The 19,591-nt window shown below is 30.6% G+C and overlaps 1 protein-coding gene across 2 annotated transcripts; it reads right to left on the reverse strand.

The window, feature by feature from the left end:
- Positions 1–7,000: 7,000 nt before the first annotated feature.
- Positions 7,001–15,343, reverse strand: LOC107436934 (uncharacterized). 2 transcript variants are annotated; one of them, XM_087155864.1, is made up of 3 exons: positions 15,180–15,343; positions 9,168–9,614; positions 7,001–7,252 (listed from the first exon to the last, which is right to left on the reverse strand). In XM_087155864.1, the coding sequence occupies exons 2-3, from the start codon at positions 9,607–9,609 to the stop codon at positions 7,092–7,094; spliced, it is 603 nt and encodes a 200-aa protein (XP_087011990.1). In that variant the 5' UTR covers positions 9,610–9,614; positions 15,180–15,343; the 3' UTR covers positions 7,001–7,091. The 2 variants fall into 2 exon arrangements, with proteins under 2 accessions (XP_087011990.1, XP_015904252.1); XM_016048766.4 differs by having other exon boundaries at positions 7,004–7,252; positions 15,176–15,343.
- Positions 15,344–19,591: the final 4,248 nt, after the last annotated feature.

Here is a 19,591-nt window from a genome sequence, read left to right on the forward strand (position 1 = left end):
ACTGGTAACTCTTATGAATGTTAAAATTATGCTTAAATTTAATCACAAATTACAATAATAAAACATCCTAGAATATTAAGCCTGTTCTCGTATCGCCTCGTAGGCATAACATAAGCGGAGGAATAAACTTGAGGTTTTCAAAATTTCTTCGGTTTTAGGAAGCTTGTTATTGTTTACATTCAGTCAACCAGCTATACTCCATCTGAGTGGGGAAGAACGGTTCCATTTCTTGACTTTTCTCTGCTCCCTTTTCCTCTGCTCAGTTGTATGCAAATGTACTAAAAAAAATTTCCTTCCATAATATTTTTCGCATTTAATTGTCAAAAATATTTTCTAATATTTCCACGATGCTTTCTTTTAAAATTATGTAATGCAGTTTTCAGTTCTTTACAGTATTCTAACTAAAAAAAAATTTATCCATTAAAAATCAAGACAGAAACTAACGTGTTTCCTTCTCCTATCCGTGATCGTAAGTCTCAAATAAGCCATCTGGGGGAAAGACCGGTTCCATGAGTTGTTCCCCTTTCTTAATGTTTTCTTTGCATTTAATTGTCACAAATATTTTTTTAAAATTTATCTGATGTCTTCTTTCAGAACTATTTTCAATGCAGTTTTGAGTTCCATATTGCTTTTTAACTTAAAAGTTTTTGATCTATAAAAAATCAAGAGCGAAAATGACTTACTTCCTTTTCTTATGACTCTCCACACGCTAATAGTGAAAGCATGCGAAGTATTGCCATAGGTAAAAAGTTCTGCTCTGCGCCATCTGTAGCCCACTTTGAAAGCCTATGAATATTTTGATAATTTAAACCTATGAAAGGATATTTGCTTATTCAGTTGTTTAAAACATCTGTTTCTCATGTAACAAAAAACTTTTTTCGCGCATTTTTTTCTGGAGAGATCACCAGTTCAAAGTTTCACCCCTCCCCCTTTCCCGCTCCTCCTCTTCTCAGTTGTATAGGAATGTACCATGATATTTTCTCCTTTCTTAATATTTTCGTCCCGCATTGGACTGATCGTTAAGACACGGCTCCCAGCAGATCATCGAAGTCAAGCATCACTGGCTGCTGTCAGTGTGCGAGTGGGTGACCACTTGGATCAATCTGCGTAGAGACCGAGGGTGTATGGTATTGGTCCTCGTTAAACTGTTCTACCGTAAAGTGCTCGACTTCGCGTGCAGGTCGTCGGGCTACCAAAGAGGGGGTGCCATTCCTTCTGCAGAGGATCAAAATTGTGATGGCATATTTTCAGATCATCCTCCGGGATGTTTCCCAGACCGTCGCCAATAGCCCATTGTGCAGCCCATTGAGACGTAAATTAACAACAACAACAACAACTTAATATTTTTCGTATTTATTCGTCAAAAATAAATTTTAACATTTCCACGACGCTTCCTTTTAGAACTATGTTCAATGTAGTTTTAAATACTTTATATTTTCCTAACTTAAATGTTTTTAATCTATTTGAAAAGCAAGACAGAAACTAATGTACTTCTTTCTCCTGGGACTCTCCACACGCTAATGTTAAAAGCATGCGAAGAGTTGCCATAGGTTGAGATTTCTGCTCTACGCTGCCTGTTGCCCATTTTGATCGTCATTCTTACTTATTCATCAGTTTAGTGTTATTTTTAATATTAATTAGTATTAAATTAACCAAGTAGATTGTCCATCAATTATCAATATGTTTTTGAATTCCTTCTAAAGTTTAAATCATTATGTATCACGTCACATTTAAATTTCAAATATTCTAGGACTCGAGCTCTTATTTAAATCTATACATATAAATGTCAGACAAAAATGATAACCAGTCCGTGTACGATCATTCTCAATGGGCAAGTGAATCAAAAAGTACATTTTTTTATCATCCTCTAAGAACAAACTATTCTATTTGTAAATTTCAAATAACGAAGAGCTTTTATTTTTATTTTCGCACTATTAGCCTAACAGTAATGATATTTTAATCTATTTCTACCTTCTGATCTATTTACCTATTTCTTCTTTATTTCGTCAGTCTTATTTTATTAAACGAAATATTTTTGAAACAAAAAATATTGAAAGGAAGTAAGAAAAAAAGAATTTGTGGAAGGAGAAATGTTTTTGATGGCTTCCGGTAGGATTCAAACCAAGGGCCTCTAGGGCCGCAAGAAGATCCTCTAACCACTATAGAAAGGGGTGTGCATCCCAGTCCAAGGTGAGTTAGGAAGCTTTATGTTGTGACCCACTCACTCTTTCCCTCCAATGAATGAGAATTCGTTGTCAGTCATAAACGTTTCAAGAGATTGAGAGGCCGTGTGGCAGTGAGTGGGTCACAATTTCAGAGCAGTATTCAAATCATGAGGCTGTGGTCCAAGATGATATGTAATGCCTTATCAAGGCAAACCATAGAATGAGGCAAAATAGTATAGTAGCTCACTCTTGCATAGATTACAGCTTTTGTTTATTTGCTAACTCTGTGAAAAATAGTGGGAGCCAGCTATTTCTTCAGGTGTAGAAAAAAGGCATCCGAGAATAATCGACGCATAATTATAATAATGCAATTAATCTTTGTCGCTGTCGAGATAGACCTGAGGAATGGAGGTAAAATTTGAGACACTATACATCATTGTTGACAGTAGATAAAAAATAAAAAACGCATTATATTCGAATGAAAAACACAAATATTTTTAAACTCAGTCAAATCATTTTCGAGATCTCAATAAGGGTGAAGAATATCTTAAAAATAATCCAAAACCATTTCATTTTGTGAGAAGAGAGAGAAGGCTCTCACTTTCTAATAATGCAACTGAAGTGCGATCGAATATCAATCACGACTGGAAGATTCGAATTCTGCCCCCGACTCGCACATATCATAGTAGTAATGCAAATTATCCGCAGTGATAGTGGATCATGGGTTTAGAATCTCCTTGTCATTGTTCTGCCCCAATGAGATTTTTGTGGTTGTCTCACCATGTAACACTAAAGCATAAAAATATGAAAAAGGTGATCACTGACGTTTTAACTTAACTGGCGTTTCTACTTAAAAGCCACATTGATATATAGGGTGATTCAAAAAACATCAGTCAAAATTATTGCATCGTAGAATTGAAGGTGATTAATTTCTTTTTAATTTGTGTGTTAATAATTTTTTTTTATCAATTACTTTAATTATATAGTATTTTACAATTATTTAATTAATTTAAGTTTCTTTCCCCCCCCCTTTTTTTTCTTTTATTAGGTTTTAAAATTTATCTCCTTGGGGTTGAAACATCCGTATATGTATATGATGTTGCAGAAAAGAATTGACGGGCTTGAGAATAAGAACAAAGTAAACAAACATTAATTTTTCGAATTTTTCTTTTTAAAAAATTTTAGGCTTTACTAGATGTTGGTATTTGCGGCATTTCAATAAGGACGCAGGTTAAAGAGGAACAAAACTTAACACGACATTGAATAAATCTTACCTAAGACTACAGTTTTACAATTAGCTATTTATTGTCTAAAAAAATTTTATTTCTTAGAACATCAGAGCCTTCGAAGAACAGCCAATAATCACACTTATATTTAAAATCTGTAATATGTTAGAGAAAAAGGATATGAGAAATAAGGCTTAATAAATTATTTATTTAAACAGATATATGAGCTATTTCTATAACATATATAACAGAAGCAATTTAAATGTTATCTTAATCATCTTTAGGCGTTTTGTTTGACACATATATCAAAAGTGACATAACTATGCGCCATCGAGTGACTAATTAACTGTCCTTAGAAAGTCTTTTTCGAATTTTTTCTAGCGTGTCAATTATATCCAGCTCATCAACTGTTCTTTGAAAGACTTTTTTCGAATTTTTACGAGCGTTTCTATTGTCTTCCGCTCATCCACTGATCTTTGAAAGTCTATAAAGTCCTTTTCGAGTCTTTACCAGCGTATCAGCCAGTGTAACAACTCTTCCAGAGTATCAATGTTATCAAGCTCATCAATTGCCCCATGCATATGAGCATTCTTTACCTCCTTATTATAAGCAACAAGTGCATCATCAGGAGTATCATCCTTAGGAGTAATCTTAGACTCCATCAATCCAGCCATCATTTGCTCTTTGAGAATATCATTCCAATCTCTTAAATCAAACTTTTCATCATAAATCCTGGTTGACTCTTTCTCATCATTTCGAGCATTTTTAAACTCTGCAATTTCCAACTCACTTGCCATTTGTTCCCTCAGAACTTCGTTCCAATCTCTTATTTCAAAATAATTCTCATCAGAATTCTCACCCTTCCTAAAAACTTTTGCACTAAAAATGAAAACACTGTATTTACCACAACATTTACCTTTGACTAACAAATGATTTTATATAAATTCTAGAGATGCGCCGTGATGGCTCAGGGGACAGAGAGTTCACCTTCCAATGAGCTGAGCCGGTTTTGAATTTCGGCAATTGGCAAACAGATCATGGGTTAGAGTTCCTTTGCCGTAAGTCTAACTGGGAGGGTTTCGTGGTTTCCTTTTGCGTGTAACGCAAATGTGGGTTAGCTTCATTAAAAAGTTCTCCACTAATATCCCTAATATTATTTGATCCAGGAGTTTTCTTGACTTCTGAATTGGGTTCAAAATTACAAGGCTATGAAGTTGAGTAGTGGTAGTCAGCTAACTATATATATATATATATATATATATATATATATATATATATATATATATATATATATATATATATATATATATATATATGTGGACATTATTCCAAAAAGTTAAATAAGGAACTATAAATTAAGAAATATTACGATTGATTAAAGTACACTAAGCTATTTTATTGGATTACTATTTACGGTTCAGTTTAAAATTGAAGTTGGAGCTAGCGAAGCTTTTCAATTCGAGGTAAAATGTATTTTTATGGAAAAAATAGTTAAATTAATGTTACTGTAAGATAGTATTACTAATATATGATACATACAGCTTTTTTCGCAAAAATCTCACCACATTAGCCATTTTTCTAGCAAATAGTTTAAGCAACTGCAAAATAATCACCTACAGATAGCACTTAAACTTCAGAAGTTATGAGTTCCACTGCGAAACAATGTACGTCATAGTTTGTTGCGTGGCAACAATTAGTTGTTTTCTCTAAATTTTTTGAACGATGTAAGATTAAAACTAATTGAACAATGGTGTTGCTATAGATCGATTTAAAGAAACACTGTTAGAATACCTAATTTTCACAAATACTATTGTTTAAAATTGACATAATAAATACAAGATGATAACATACAACACATTAGGGGGAACATGTCTTAACAGAGTACCCAATAATCTTAAAATTTTGAGGATTTTATTACTTTAAAAAAGTAATGAAAAAAAAAATTTTTTTTAAATATTGGAAATTTTTTTACCTTAATTGAACGCAAGATATTCCTTACGAGATCGTTGCAAACGAAATGAATTTTTTTCTGTGTAATTATGATTATTTTTTTGTTAAGAAATAATATATTTAAAAAAATTTCATTTCGGTTTTTTTTCTACTGACATAAGTTATTGAAAATGCCAGTTTATGAAAAAGGAAATTGAATCTCTTTATTTAATCTAATATTTAAGACATTCTTTAAATTTTTTCCTTTAAAACGAAAATAAAAATTTGTGATTTTTTTTTATATCTGTTGAAAGCAAGATATTCCTTACGAGTATCCCGTTGTAAATTAAATTGATTTTTTATGCAATTATGATTATTATTTTTATTGTTAGATAATAATGTATACAAAATGTTTTGTTTATTTAGGATTTTTTGAGAGGACATATGTTATTTAAAATACAAATTTCAGAGAAAGTAAATTGAATCTTTTCTTTTTAAATCTCATATTTCAAAACGTTGTTTAAATTTTCCCCTTTAAAAACGAGAATAAAAATTCCGATTAAAGAAACAAGTTCATAAAGTAGATCACCCTTAACAGGCAATAATGTTCTTTTAAAATGAAGCTAACTTCGTGTAATATAATTCTGTAAAAACAAAGAGAAATGCAAGAATCTCTCTTAAATTACGTCAGTTCTTGTTCCAATACATATTAATAGTAGTTTAGTACAACAGTTACAAACTTAATGAGAAGGTTGGCACATCATGAGGAGCGAGGAGAATTGCATGTTACATCATACCTGAAAATTCCATCGTATCCTGGCAGGTGCGTCTCCTTAATAATCAACTTGGCGAAATTGAGATGGCACCTGCCAAGTCATTGCTTAACGTAAAATTGCTATATCTGGGACCATTTAAATGGAATGTTAATAATAGTTTCTAGAAAACGTCAAATCAATAAAAAATCTAGATGATTCATAAAAATAAAAGTACTGTTTCAAATGCTCATGAGCAACTATTTCATAAGAGGGAGGCGCCCTAATGACTTATAATGAAATTTTGGGACACGGCACGTTGCGCAGTTCTGAAGCCTTGTGATGTGTTCTACCTCCACTCTAACTTCGTGACTGCAGTACTGAATACGAGTTTCTCATCAACAGAGCAACCGAAAATGCCTTTTCTTTTCTGTTCATTACCCTGGAAGAACTTTCTGTCTGATATTTCAATGCATTGTAATATATTTAATAAGTAAACAGCCACCCAGTCAGTATGGTAGTCAACGATTCCTCGCCCTGAAAATTGGAAGCCTGATCGGATTGCACTTTCTCCTATCATGTTTCAATAGTTCGGATCCACTCTAATGGAATATTTCTAGCAGATTAAAGAGCTGGAAGAGACTTAATGTCCAAGAACCTATATTTTGTGAAACTTACTTTATTTCTGAAAAACCACTGATTTACCTGTGAATATATATATTTCTTGCATTTTTACAGACACTTTACATTTATGTATTTAGTTCTTTTTAATGTTACAAGAGCCTCTTAAAATATATTCTTATGTATCCATTTTTCTTACCGAAATAATTTTTTCTGCAGTAAAAGCAAAATGTATAAACTCAAAGTGTTTATTTTTATAATTATCCATTCTAAACCAAATTAAATACTGGAAAATTTACTTTTGAATATTTATTAATATAATCATAATATCACATTTTGTTTACATTTGTACTAAAAATATTTACATGGCTTGATATTCCTCTGTTGAGCATTCCATTTCATTGTTGATTTCCAATATTATCTATACTATCTAACAAATCAGCCAAATCCATAGGGTTATTTGGCAAGTTCACGTTCGGCCCCCTTTGCCAAGACTGTAAACTCTCTAGAGCTGGAAAATCCATTCCATTAAGTCCTTGCAATGCGTTGCGATCAAAAACTATGAAGATAAACGAAAAAATTTGAAAAAAAATACAAAAGGAATCGGGATTTTTACACAACTACAACAATAAGAAGAGAAAATATGAAGCACTAATTTCTTATCTGAATTTAAGATGCTTAAATTTCTTTAAGACCTATCACGCCGAATTCCATAGAGTAATGTATTACATAAGTATAAGTATAAGACTGGGGGGGGGGAACATAAGTATAATGTATTATGTAAGTATAATGTATTACATAAGTATAAGTATAAGACTGGGGGGGGGAAAGAAATAGTCAGGTTCTGCTATGACGTCAGAAGAGGACAGCAAGACATCCTGTAGGGATTGCTTTCTGTATTTTTAGAACAGATAATGAATTTCTATCTTTAGAGAAACTTCGAAACTAAATCACATGAACTATGAACTTAGTTCCTTTACAATGCTATTGAACTCTACTTAAAAATTGTTTCAAAGCAACAGGAAATTTTTTTATCGTTACGTAACTTCTATTCTATGTCTGCTTCTCAAATAACGTCCGCGATGACTCTCAATTTACTTATTCTCATTAATTACATAAGTGGTAAAAAACAAAATTGATGCTTTTTAAACACTTCAAATTGATATTTATGTGTGATATTAAAAGACTGTTAAATCACTATTGAGGAAGGTGAGCTACGGAATATTAAATCCTATTTCATTGACGGAGTAAGCAGAGAGAAGTTGAAAATCTACCATTACAATCACAATTTCCATCTGGAAATCAATCTGATTCAGGTGTTTTTTCACCCCATCCTACTCTCTAGTAATCCAGTGGATTTCAATAGAGTTTATGTTTATTCCTCACTTGAAAATTAATATGCGACTAAGGTGCTTTAGCCTTTTGCTTCCTTTTCGATTAAGATACTAGAATATTACGAGAGAGCAATCATTACGGAATTCTTTGTAACTCTATCGTGTGTTTTGAAACTGTAATCAAGTAAGGTTATACATAAACGAAATCGTCCGAAAAAATATTAAATTCACTTCTGATGAACAAGTGTGATAACACTAGAAATTCAATAACAATAGCAGGCTGCCAATCAGGGTTAAGGAGGATAACTAAACCAATGACTAAGTACTACTGTACTAATTAACCAGATCGCAGGAAATCATTTAAAGAGAATGTAAAGTTGAGCTAAGAGGAATACGCTCGGAACAAAACAAAGCGAAGTCATAAAATTTTTTGGTGGCAGAAAATTCCCCAATTCCTTTACTCGTTCCAAACTAAGTGCTGCAGAAGTAAACATAATGGTTTGCTGTTTGTTGTCAACAGTATCTGATTCCTCGCTGAGTTAGCGATTATATTCGTATTGGCCACTAGTTAGATTAGCACTGTTTGCCATTACCTTTGCACCAATCAGCTGAAAGTAATGACACATTTGATGGTTTTTTTTTGTTTATCTTCGCTCTCAATTCTCGCCAAACAAAGTATAGATCTGCAATGGATTCATGGGAGATCGTGACGTTTGCTTATCTAATATCCTCTTCACGAAAACTTTTAGCCCAGTTGTTCACACCCTACATAAATTATTCTAGAAACTGTTCTCCATATAACAGTAAGCATTTAGTGATAAATGTTAGCGTTGCGTGCACCTTTTGTTGCTATAAATCAATCTGCTCGCATTGTTCTGTTCTGGGCACTTTCATCTAGACATTACTTAACATTCATTCATAAAGCTTTCAATGAACTTGTTAGTTATGCGTAATATGTGGTGCACTCTTCTCAGATTAATTTGAAGATTAGAAAAGGCGGCGCTGCTATCGCTACTGAATATTTCAGGCTATCACGCTTTGAAAAGGAACCTTTTTTAATACAAAACAATTTCTTTTTTTTAATATTTACATCCTATCTAATATTTATTTTAAACACCGTTTTATTTCATTAAATCTTACTTGTTGGTGCCATATGGGAAGCCATAGGGGGGTAAGCTTGCTCCCGATTTAATTGCAGAAGTAAGGATGACATGTCAGGGTAAAAGGGAGCTTGAGGATGAATCATTTCCTCATGGTGGATGGCTGGCAACATGAATGATGCTTGCGCTTGCAATAAAGGGTGCTGTTGAAATGGATTTGGATACCAAGGCAAGGGCGTGTAATATGGGTGATGATGTTGGGCGCTTGGCAATGGCTGTTGATTTGCTCCATCTTGTTCTTTCTGCGCCTTTAATCTGTGACGAGCTCCACCTAAGATCGCACCAATTACAATAGGTGTGAGTAAGTCACCTATATTTCCAGCACGTAGGCCTCCAAATGGCGATGCATCAGCATTGTTAGATATTAAAAGAACTGCCACACAAGTTGCAGAGATTAAACGGCGAATTTTGTTGTGCCACATTGTAGCTGAAATGAGAAAGGTACTTTCATGAACATGTATGTGTCATACAATAATAATAACAAAGTTCGTAATTAAAGCTTATGATATTTTTAATTTTATGATGAAAGGTAATTCATATCTGAAATGACTACTTTAAAATAAATGCAACGCCAAATCATTTATCTTTTTATGATGAAACAGATAAACTGAAAGACAATTGCACTCATAACCAACCAATTCTTCAACGCTTTCACAATCACCTTCGTCATGCGAATAGTTGACATTTAGATTGTCATTTCGCCTAAAATAGGTCAAAACGAAATACAATTTTTGATATACACAATGCATATGCATCCGAAAAATTGGCTCAATGAGGAACCATAATATCATTACTTTGAATCATAATTAAACTGCTGCAACCATAATAAGGTGTCAAATTGAGCCACCTGTAGGTTCAAATTGAACCATAATGTTGTGTTTCACAGTTTAAGAATGGTATTATTGTCTAACATAGCACCATATTAATTTTACAAAAACACAAACCACATTAGGGAGATTTTGCTAAGCAGTACGAGTTCTCTTAACTCTAACGCTATTTAAATTTTACAGCGTATACGCGAAAATTTCCCGGCAAATTACAATTGGCGTTACAGTTAACATAAGAAACGCTTCGCAAAATCTTTCTAATATAGTTGAACATGCTCTACAATTTTCAAAAGGGTATGCAAGAGATAAAAAAAAAAATATATAGCAGCATAGCATGCATCATACGAATTCACCCCCAAATTCATCTCAAGGGTAGGTCACCTCATAGTGACTTGTGCCTTATATTTACCATCCCCTCAAAGAAATCTCACTTGGGTTTTGTAGCTCGTGACAGTAATATTTAAGTTCTTTGCATTGTTTAAAATTAAAAGCTTTGCTTGAAATTTTTGATTTTCCTAGTCGAAACGTCTTCTAAATCCAAAACTACAGTAAATCCTCTTATCAAGTGAGCAGAAAAATCCGTGATAAGAGCCTTCAAGCAAACAGACACTTGCAAATTCTCAAGATTTGTAAGCTCCCCTTATTCCCTTAATTTAACATTAGCTGTAACATTGAAGTTTAGTTTGTTAGCACCTGACCAATTTGTCATAGAAAAGGCATCTAAAACGTTTAACAAAAATTGAGAGACGGAGAATATATTTGTCAGAGATTTAAAAATGCGAAACATACAAGCAAGTAATTAAAGATATTGAAAAGTCCCTTTTTATTTTAAGATGAATTGAGGATTATTAAAATATTCTCAGTGTTACTGAATATCAGAATTCCTACATTAAGAGCCTGTCTGCTCGTCTAACTCATCTGTTGAAAAATCTGTTCAAGTGAATTTGATAATGTCGGCAACTGAAAACTGCATTTACAGATGGTGTTTACACACTGTTGCAACGCTTGGAACCATAATATCGTTCGAATTTAATGCAACCATACACTGTTAGAAAAATTTCGGTAAAAATGGCTAAATGACTATTTATTTCATTTTTATTTTACAATAATGAAGAAAAATAATCGTTTAAAAAAATGGTTTTTAAACTGTTAACTGTGAGAAAAATCGGTTATTGACTGTTTTTATCAGTTGTTGTTGCTGTCGTAGGTCATTAAGGCAAGGTGTGCGATTGTTCTTGTTTTCAAGTGGCTCCATCTATGGCCCGAAATTCAACTTCTGCCACACCTATACGTCACACCTGTTCATAACGCTGACCCATTCATGCATCTATTCATTCATCCACAGATCGTAATTTTGACCTGAACCAGAGAACGATCTCCAATTCAGTACCCCCAGATGTATTGATTTGTTATGGGTACATGGAGGACTTTGTGACCCAATAGACTTACAGTGCATCAGTCACCATTTACTACACGAGAAGTCTTCGGCCGGCTGGATTCGAACTCCCGTTCTCACGAACGGGAGTCTAACGCCATACCAACCAGGCTATCTTGACTGGACTTATTTTTTCTAATATGGTTAAATAACCGGAATTTTATCCGTACCATTTTGACTCACCTTATTAAACTATTTAGCTCCTTGCAGCTCGGTGCATGCCACAGCCGAGAGAGCTAACCTGTCAATTTCTTGGCTAGCTGAACGGGAGATCGAATTCCCGCGTTGACACAACATTTTTTCTGTTCTTTCAACATATGAAGAGTTTTTGTTATTCTGCATTTTCCAATCGGTGACCCTGGCCATTGGAATACAGAACTCTCTTTCACGCATAAATGGCAACATCAGACAGCTGCTTAATACAGAAAAAAATCTATCGTTTTCCACGTCTCACGATTGATGGCGCCACCAAATAAATTGATTAAGCCACATTCCACGGTTTATGTGACAAAGCACAACTCAACCAAAACCTAATTCCAATGCTTATTACCAAACGAAAAGCCTAATCTAACTCCAAAGTCCGTTGCCTATAAAATAGTCTAACATACGGTTAAGAAGAATAAATAAGTTTAAAAAGTGCAGCAATGTCCAGTTAAATCTCATTTTAAAGTTTAGATATCGTGATCGTGCTAGCTTTAAATTGTTATAAAAAATTTTATAATTTTTATTTATTTATGGCTATAAAAACATAGTTTTTTGACGATACCAGTTTTAAATCATATCTCTAAAAAACGATTTCAAAATGGTAAAGGTAGAAAATTTTAACCTTTACGGTTAATTAAATGGACAGACTGTTGCAGGTTATTATACAGTGATTTTAGAATGAAAATTCTAACAGTGTAATAAGGTGCAAAATTGAATAATATTATTGCACTTCTTGAACTTGACTACACGATACTACGGTTCAACTTGAAAGAAAACATATGATTCAATTTAATTTCTTAATAAGGTTTCAGAATTATGGATCAATAAGCTAATATTAATAATGTGCCGATTTTTCTGAGAATGCGCAAGGACTTGACCGAATATTATAATAACAAATTTTCAATAATACTTAAATTTTTAGGATATTAATTAAAAAGAAATTAATAAATTAAATTTCGAAGAATTTTTTTAGACATTTTTCAAAATGTTTAAAAATGGTAATCTGAAATTAAAAAGAGCTAATACGAAAATTTTCAACAAAAGAAATTAGATAAAATGAATTAAAAAAAGAAATTAATACATTTCTGTTTTTAAAAAATCTCAACATTTTTCCACGTATCCTCAGAGTTTTTCCTATATGAACAGAAAATTTGCAGCTTGTCATGGTTAAACACTAAAACTTCTAATGCAAAACCATGCTCATTAAGTTAATGTATGCACTAATATTTTTCCAAAAAGCATGGAGAAAAAAATCCCGGTAAAATTACAGTGATATAACATTGATATTTATAATAATAAAAAAAATAATAAAAAAAAAACATATTCTTGGTTAATGAAACCAAAATATACGGTATTTAAACCATTCATTTGGTAATTTTTCCGTTCATATGGTAACTGTTTATCAGAAATTCTGGTTTTTAATATTATAGTTCTTATAAACACAAATTTAGCTTAAAAAAATACAGAGCTAAATAGTAAATTTAATCGAGTGACGTATTTTTATCCCATGCTCTTAGGTATGATAAAATTACCAAATTTTACCACCATGTTTTATTGTTAATTTCACTAAAATCATTAGCCTTGCGTTTTTTTCACTTCGGCAAAAAAATACCGAATTTTTGGGTGTTTCCATAGAGCCAGTGGCAAGATAAATATAATAATATTCTGTCAGCCTTGACCATACTTTTTTTTTCAGAGTGAACTGAAAAAATTATGACTTTTATCCAAATTTTACAGTTCACATTGAAAAATTTAGACGAATTACGAAAAATTATGAAATTTTATGTATCAGTCTAACATTGAACCCTTCTACTATATTTTATAATAACTCGTATTCAGTATTCGAATCATAAATGTACTTAGTAGGATTATAGTGTATGGGTCATTCTTCAGAAAGTGTGGTATTAGTATCTTTTGCCTTTTTTTTTCCCTCACAGTGAATTTTTCGTTTGAAACTTTTCAAGCATTACAATTATATATTTTAAAATTGATAAATTAATTATTATATCTGACTAATAATTATTATGACTGACATACCTCAAGTTGAATTCGCAAAATTTCCCTTTCAGCCCCTGTCTCTAACCCTATCTCTAAAATCAACAATCTCAACATTACATCTCTAACATTTCTCAGACATTTTAAATAAATTTTTAACTACTATATGATATTTAAATTAAATATATGTGTTGCCTAATGTGAAAACTACTAAGAATGTATATCTCATTTTTCATTAAACTATTTATATTTTAACGTTTTATTAGAAAAAATCTGTCCCTTAATTTATTTCTGTCTACTGTTCCTTTCTGCTGAATGTTTTTACTATGCATAAATTTATTTTGGAGGAATTTATCCAACAAAGAGTTTAAAAAATTCAATAGTGCTATTTTAATTAACTCATAATAAATGGCTTCATCATTTAAAGTTCGCACTGAAATCTATTTCCTAATTATCAACCCTGTGTTTAGGGTATAAATTTTATAGAAAAATGGTATTTAAAAATGAATGTTTCTTAATCATATTTTACAGCTCGTGAATAACACAACATCTAAAGAATCGCTTTTATGTTGATTATTAGAGAATATTAAACTAGAATTGAAAATAATGCTCAAAAATTTAATATACTTTCATTTTAAAGCAATATATAAATATATAATAATAAGTTTCGTTATGCATTATTTCTATTGAATCAATTTCCAAACTAATTTGAAAATTTGTAGCTTGTTTTGCAATAAACCCTTTATTATGAAAACAAGAAAAATTTTTACGTGTAAAAAATTCTTTTTTTTTTTAAATCTAAAAGGAAGAAGAAAGAAAGGAACAGATATGTATTTTGATATACAGATTTAAGAAAGAGTCTGCAAATTTAAATATGCAGTTTTAGTTCTAGTATCTTATTATTTTATTATGTTTTTTTCTTTTATTTTTATTCTTGTCGCAGGCCAATTTAACACAAATATTACAAAAATATCTTAACTTCTTTCTTGAATTCGTCATTTAACGTTATTAAAAAAGTTACTTCTCTCATTATTGCTGATAAAATAATTTCTTAATTTAAAATGGCTTGTTATTGTTTCAAAATAAACCTATGATTTATCCCTTGAAAAATTTCAATAATTGAAAGCATTTTCATTTTTAAAATAATACGAAGTTTTTGCACATCTACAAAATTAGAAAATACATTTTAAAGAAATTTAAAAATAAGAATAAAAATAATTAAAAGAGAGAATAGCTATTTAACATAATTTAAAATGTGGGAGTATTTTATATTATTTCTGTTAAATAAACTTTCAAAGCAGAACTGAAAATTTCGTACCTTGAATTAACTAAAAGAAAACACTAATTAATTTAATATTAAAACCGAGTAAATAATTTTTCTTATACCATTACATGATCATAATATATTAAAACTAAATAATTATTAAAACTAAGACTATTAAAACTAAATAATAAATTTTGAAAATATTTATATAAAAGAAACAAGCAAATAAATAAAGATAAAGCTTGTAAACTAATGTACATTACCTACCAATACCTCTTGTTTCTACAATGCGTAGTCGTATATCCGATCCCAACAAAAAGATACTATCAAAACAACTGAACAGTTAAGAACCGAACATGAAAAATTTTATTAAAACAATTAGTTTTGAAGAAAAAAATAATCCTTACTTATTGCTTTTATGCCTATTGTCTTATTATTCTTTGACTTCATCGGTTATGCTTCTTAAATGTAATTTAAAGGAAAAAGTAAACAAAAACCCTTCGGGAGAATTCAGAGTCTGTGAACAAAAACAAGAATCAATGTAAAGCCTGTTGATGGTTACTTATTAAGTCTAAATCCTATCTACTGAAGTAAGTACGGATTGTATCGGTAAAATATCTATTTTTGATAAAGGGAAGGGTAAATAAAAGTAAATAATAAGCTTTAACAAGATATTAATGAAACGAATAAGATTAGGCAAACCAAAAGTATGCTTAATTCCTAAATTTAAGATCGATTTTCCTTAAAGAATTTTATGAGTTTTCTCAGTAATATAATTCATTATGATTCATATCTATGGTATTATCAGGTTAGATAACAAAAAGTATACTTTTATCAAAACAAAATCTCTGGTTTATTTGTTATAAAAAGATTTGTTATAGAGTATACTATTTTGGTGAACTCAGTAGTTTCAATTAAGTAAATTTGACTATTAGAGTTAATTTCGTGACAACAGAAAGATAATGATACTTAAGTGCTGGTAAGATAATTTTCGTGAAAGAAAGAGGAAGTCATTCTTTTGTCTAAAATATGTACTAGAAAATAGTTTTGAGCGAAAAGAGAAATCGTCAGGTTTCTTATGGCTCTAAAACATTATAGAGTGTTCGTCCCTTGCTCGCTGTCGGTTGAGATTTTCACACCATTGCTTTGAATCATTCACAATATTTCATTAATTTCATTCTCCCCATTGCATTAATTTTTTGACTATAAATCAATATAGAAATTATTTTAATTGAAAGATGCTGAAATGCTTCATTTTATTAACACATAGTACATAAGAAGTTTCACTTTCAGTTTTAAGTCTTTAAATTTTGAATAACGTTGTTACTTTTGATGACATTGTCATCAATTGTTACTTTCTATTGTAATAAAAATCAGACAAAATTAGTTAAAATGAGAAAATAAATAAAATATTAACAGTATAATAGTTAAAAACAAATTAAAATAATTATAGTATGTAATAAGTGTGTATTATATTTATATATCCGTAATTATAATAGAGCAAAACAAAAACTCCGTTAAATATGACATAAATTATTTTGTCCTAAATATCATTAAAACTTTTTTTATAACTTTTATTAACAAATATTTTCCAAAGAAATCAAATTTTAAAACAAAAAATTGTATTTTTAAAATTTAATTTCTCAAGAACTATTCAGCCGACTTCGCTCAAATTTTGCATTCTCCTATGTAAAATTACCAAAAAATGATCTGAAAAAAATTGAATAAAAATTATGTACCTTATTATTCAAAAATTGCTCAAATAATATTTTTAAAAAAATAATAATAAATATTCACTAAAAGTTAATTTTTACACGAAATTATCTAAATGAACTTTATTATTGTGTGCAAAAATTTTTTAATTCGCTTAGAGCTTTTGAGGTATAATGAAGTAAGCAAAAAGTAAATTTGACATCAAAGCATCTTAGCTTTGATCCGTTCTCCTGATCAAACTATGAGGACCTGCGTCTCCTATATTTTGGGAGTCAGAAATTCGAATCCGTCGAAAAAAAGGTATGTTCATTCAAAGAAAGTATGTTTTTGTAGTTGATATCGTAACTTAAAATATAGCCTGCTCTAATTAATTAGCATGTTTGAAGTCATCAGAGTCTCGCCCTCGAACCATTAAAATCGTAGTACGTGAAGATCCGATAATTAGATCAAAAGTCATTCAGGGTAAAAAAAAAAATTTCTCGAACTGTACATACAACCAAGTATCTATGTACAAGTATATTTTTTTAAGTAAGTATGGTGTGGACTATGACTTCCGATGTGAAGATAGTTATCATTTTCAAATATAAATGAAACAAGAGTAAAAAGTTGACCATACAACAAGATGGTTGGACAGAGCTACGTGAGTAAAGAAATAGAGCTTGCTGGTTGATCGAAGTTTATTGGCACTAGAGCCAGAAATGACTGTACTGCTCAAATCACTAGATTTAAAAATTATTGTTTTATTATTATTATAAATTTTAAAGTAATGCATATAGTTCTATTGTTTTACTAAGACTATGATGTAAAGTATCATCAAGTAGGAATAAAAGATTAGGATAAAAATGCCTCCTGAATTAGCTTTCTGCTCTGATAATAAAAATATGAAAATTTGTGTCCACTAATAAGCCCAGCATTTTATCTTAGCATGTTTTAAAGGTTCTGAAACTATATATCAAGGGTATTATCTACGAAACACCCGATATTGTGAAATAAATAATTCCTAGAAACTGAAGCGGTATGATATTACCCGATTGAAAACTTCAACTTCAGAAATAAACAAATAAGAAATAACAGTCAACTTATTTCAAGCGCATCAAAAATAGGCACCCTGTTTCAAGACTTGCCTGAAGTGAATGCAAATAAATGAATGACGTGAATGTTGCCAGATATGAGACTTGAATGTTACATATATTCAATTGCTTCACATTGTTGGAATCTTGGGCGTAAATTCAATTCTGACAATGTTAAAATTATTTCCGCGCCGGTTACATCAGCTTATTTTGATGCCCTGGAATCTATTTTCACTCATTTGAATGCTGGTTCCCTTGTTTACGACATTAATTCCTCCCCACTCTCCATAACGATGCATTTTACCGTGATTTGCCTCTCAGCCACTGTGATTATTCTTGTTCTGTTTTTTTTTTCTTTTTTTTTCCTATCTCGGTTTCTGTGATTTTTCGTGATTTGTTTCTCACCTTTATTTTCCCATTTTTCGTTTTCTACTTTACGTTTTCATTTCAAATCCTTTTTATTTCTTTACATTCAAGTCTTGAAATTGGGCGCCTATTTTGAATGCTCTTGAAACATCTTGGCTGTTTTTTCTTATTCGTTTATTTCTGAAGTGAATGAAGTTTTTAATCAGGTAATACCCAATATTGCTGTTGAACAGAAATTTATGTGTTAAAACCAACACAATATTTTTTTTTCAAAATTAACTTTTTTCAACTTTTTGAAATTCTTAAGCCTATTTTTTGACTAATGCAAAGAAAAAAAATATCGAAAATGAATTTGAGATTGAAACAAAAACTCAAACATTTAAATATTAAGTTTAAATTATCATCTAAATAAATATAGAATCTACATAAAATTAAAAGTAATTGATTGAGTACTTTTTGTTTATTTATGTACTTTTGATCTCTTGCGAAAAATTTAAGAAAATTGATCGATATGATTTTTAAACTGGAGTCCACAAATAAAAAAAAATTATAGAGCATTCTATCTTTACTTAATAGGAAAACTCCAGTTAAAATGAAGATAGCATATTTATTACATCACTATTTTTATTTTAGTCGTTAATTTATATCGCTCATAGCTACTCAAACATTTAAGATATTGCGTGAAATTTCGAGGTTCAATCGTAAATATAATGGAAGATTTGATAGTGATTCGACTGCCCAAATAAAAGAATTTTTATTACGTTATAAAGAGGAACGTTTATTGCCAAAAACAGAAAAGCATAATCTAATTATGCATGCTAAAATATTTTTTGGTGATTAAAAACTATTTTTGAAATTTAACAGGTCATTAACTTTGGGTTTATTTTGCATTCCAGATCCAGATTCATAAAAGCATGAGAATTATTCAAATTTTCCAGTTAGTCCATCCAAAAGAATTTTTTCTCCTTGGGCAAAATTAAGTAGTATAATCAGGAAACTATAAAAGATTGAAGCAGAAAATATGTTAAAAGGATAATAAAGTTCACCATCATTTTTACATCAGTGCCTTTTTTTAAATAAAATTATCACTTATACTTTTTCTCACTTTTTTTTTTTTTTTTTTGTGATTATTTAGTTCAAGGCTTTTTCACTTTCATACAAAATGAAAAAAAATTTAAATATCGCACGACAAATAAATAATACTTAAAACAAGATTTAAGGAACTTGGGAAGTACAATAATTACACAAAACGTCATTTTTTTCTTCTTCATTGATTTGATACGGAAGTGATTTTTGCTATAAATGTTATGATGATTTTCATGTTTGCCTGCTAGATGCATTTTTGTACTTCTGTTAAAACTATAAAAATGGAGCTTCAGAGTAAAATTTGAAAATTCTAGGTTTCTTTATTACGTCAATTGACATTGTTTTATTATTTTATTTTATTTCACAATCATCTTTGAACAGCCGATCCAATTTTCCGAGTTCAGACTACAAATGTTCAACTCCTTAGCCTTGTAATTTTGAACC

Source organism: Parasteatoda tepidariorum, chromosome 2, assembly GCF_982258835.1.
Source record: "Parasteatoda tepidariorum strain Cologne lab strain chromosome 2, Ptep-v5.0, whole genome shotgun sequence".
Lineage (NCBI taxonomy): Eukaryota > Metazoa > Arthropoda > Arachnida > Araneae > Theridiidae > Parasteatoda > Parasteatoda tepidariorum.

What these genes read in the sequence shown, in the direction of transcription:
- LOC107436934 (XM_087155864.1), bottom strand. Translation starts at nt 9,609, where the DNA reads ATGTGGCACAACAAAATTCGCCGTTTAATCTCTGCAACTTGTGTGGCA. An exon ending in TTCCCATATGGCACCAACAA is followed by an intron (nt 7,253 to 9,167) that starts GTAAGATTTAAT and finishes TTATCTTCATAG; the next exon opens with TTTTTGATCGCAACGCATTG.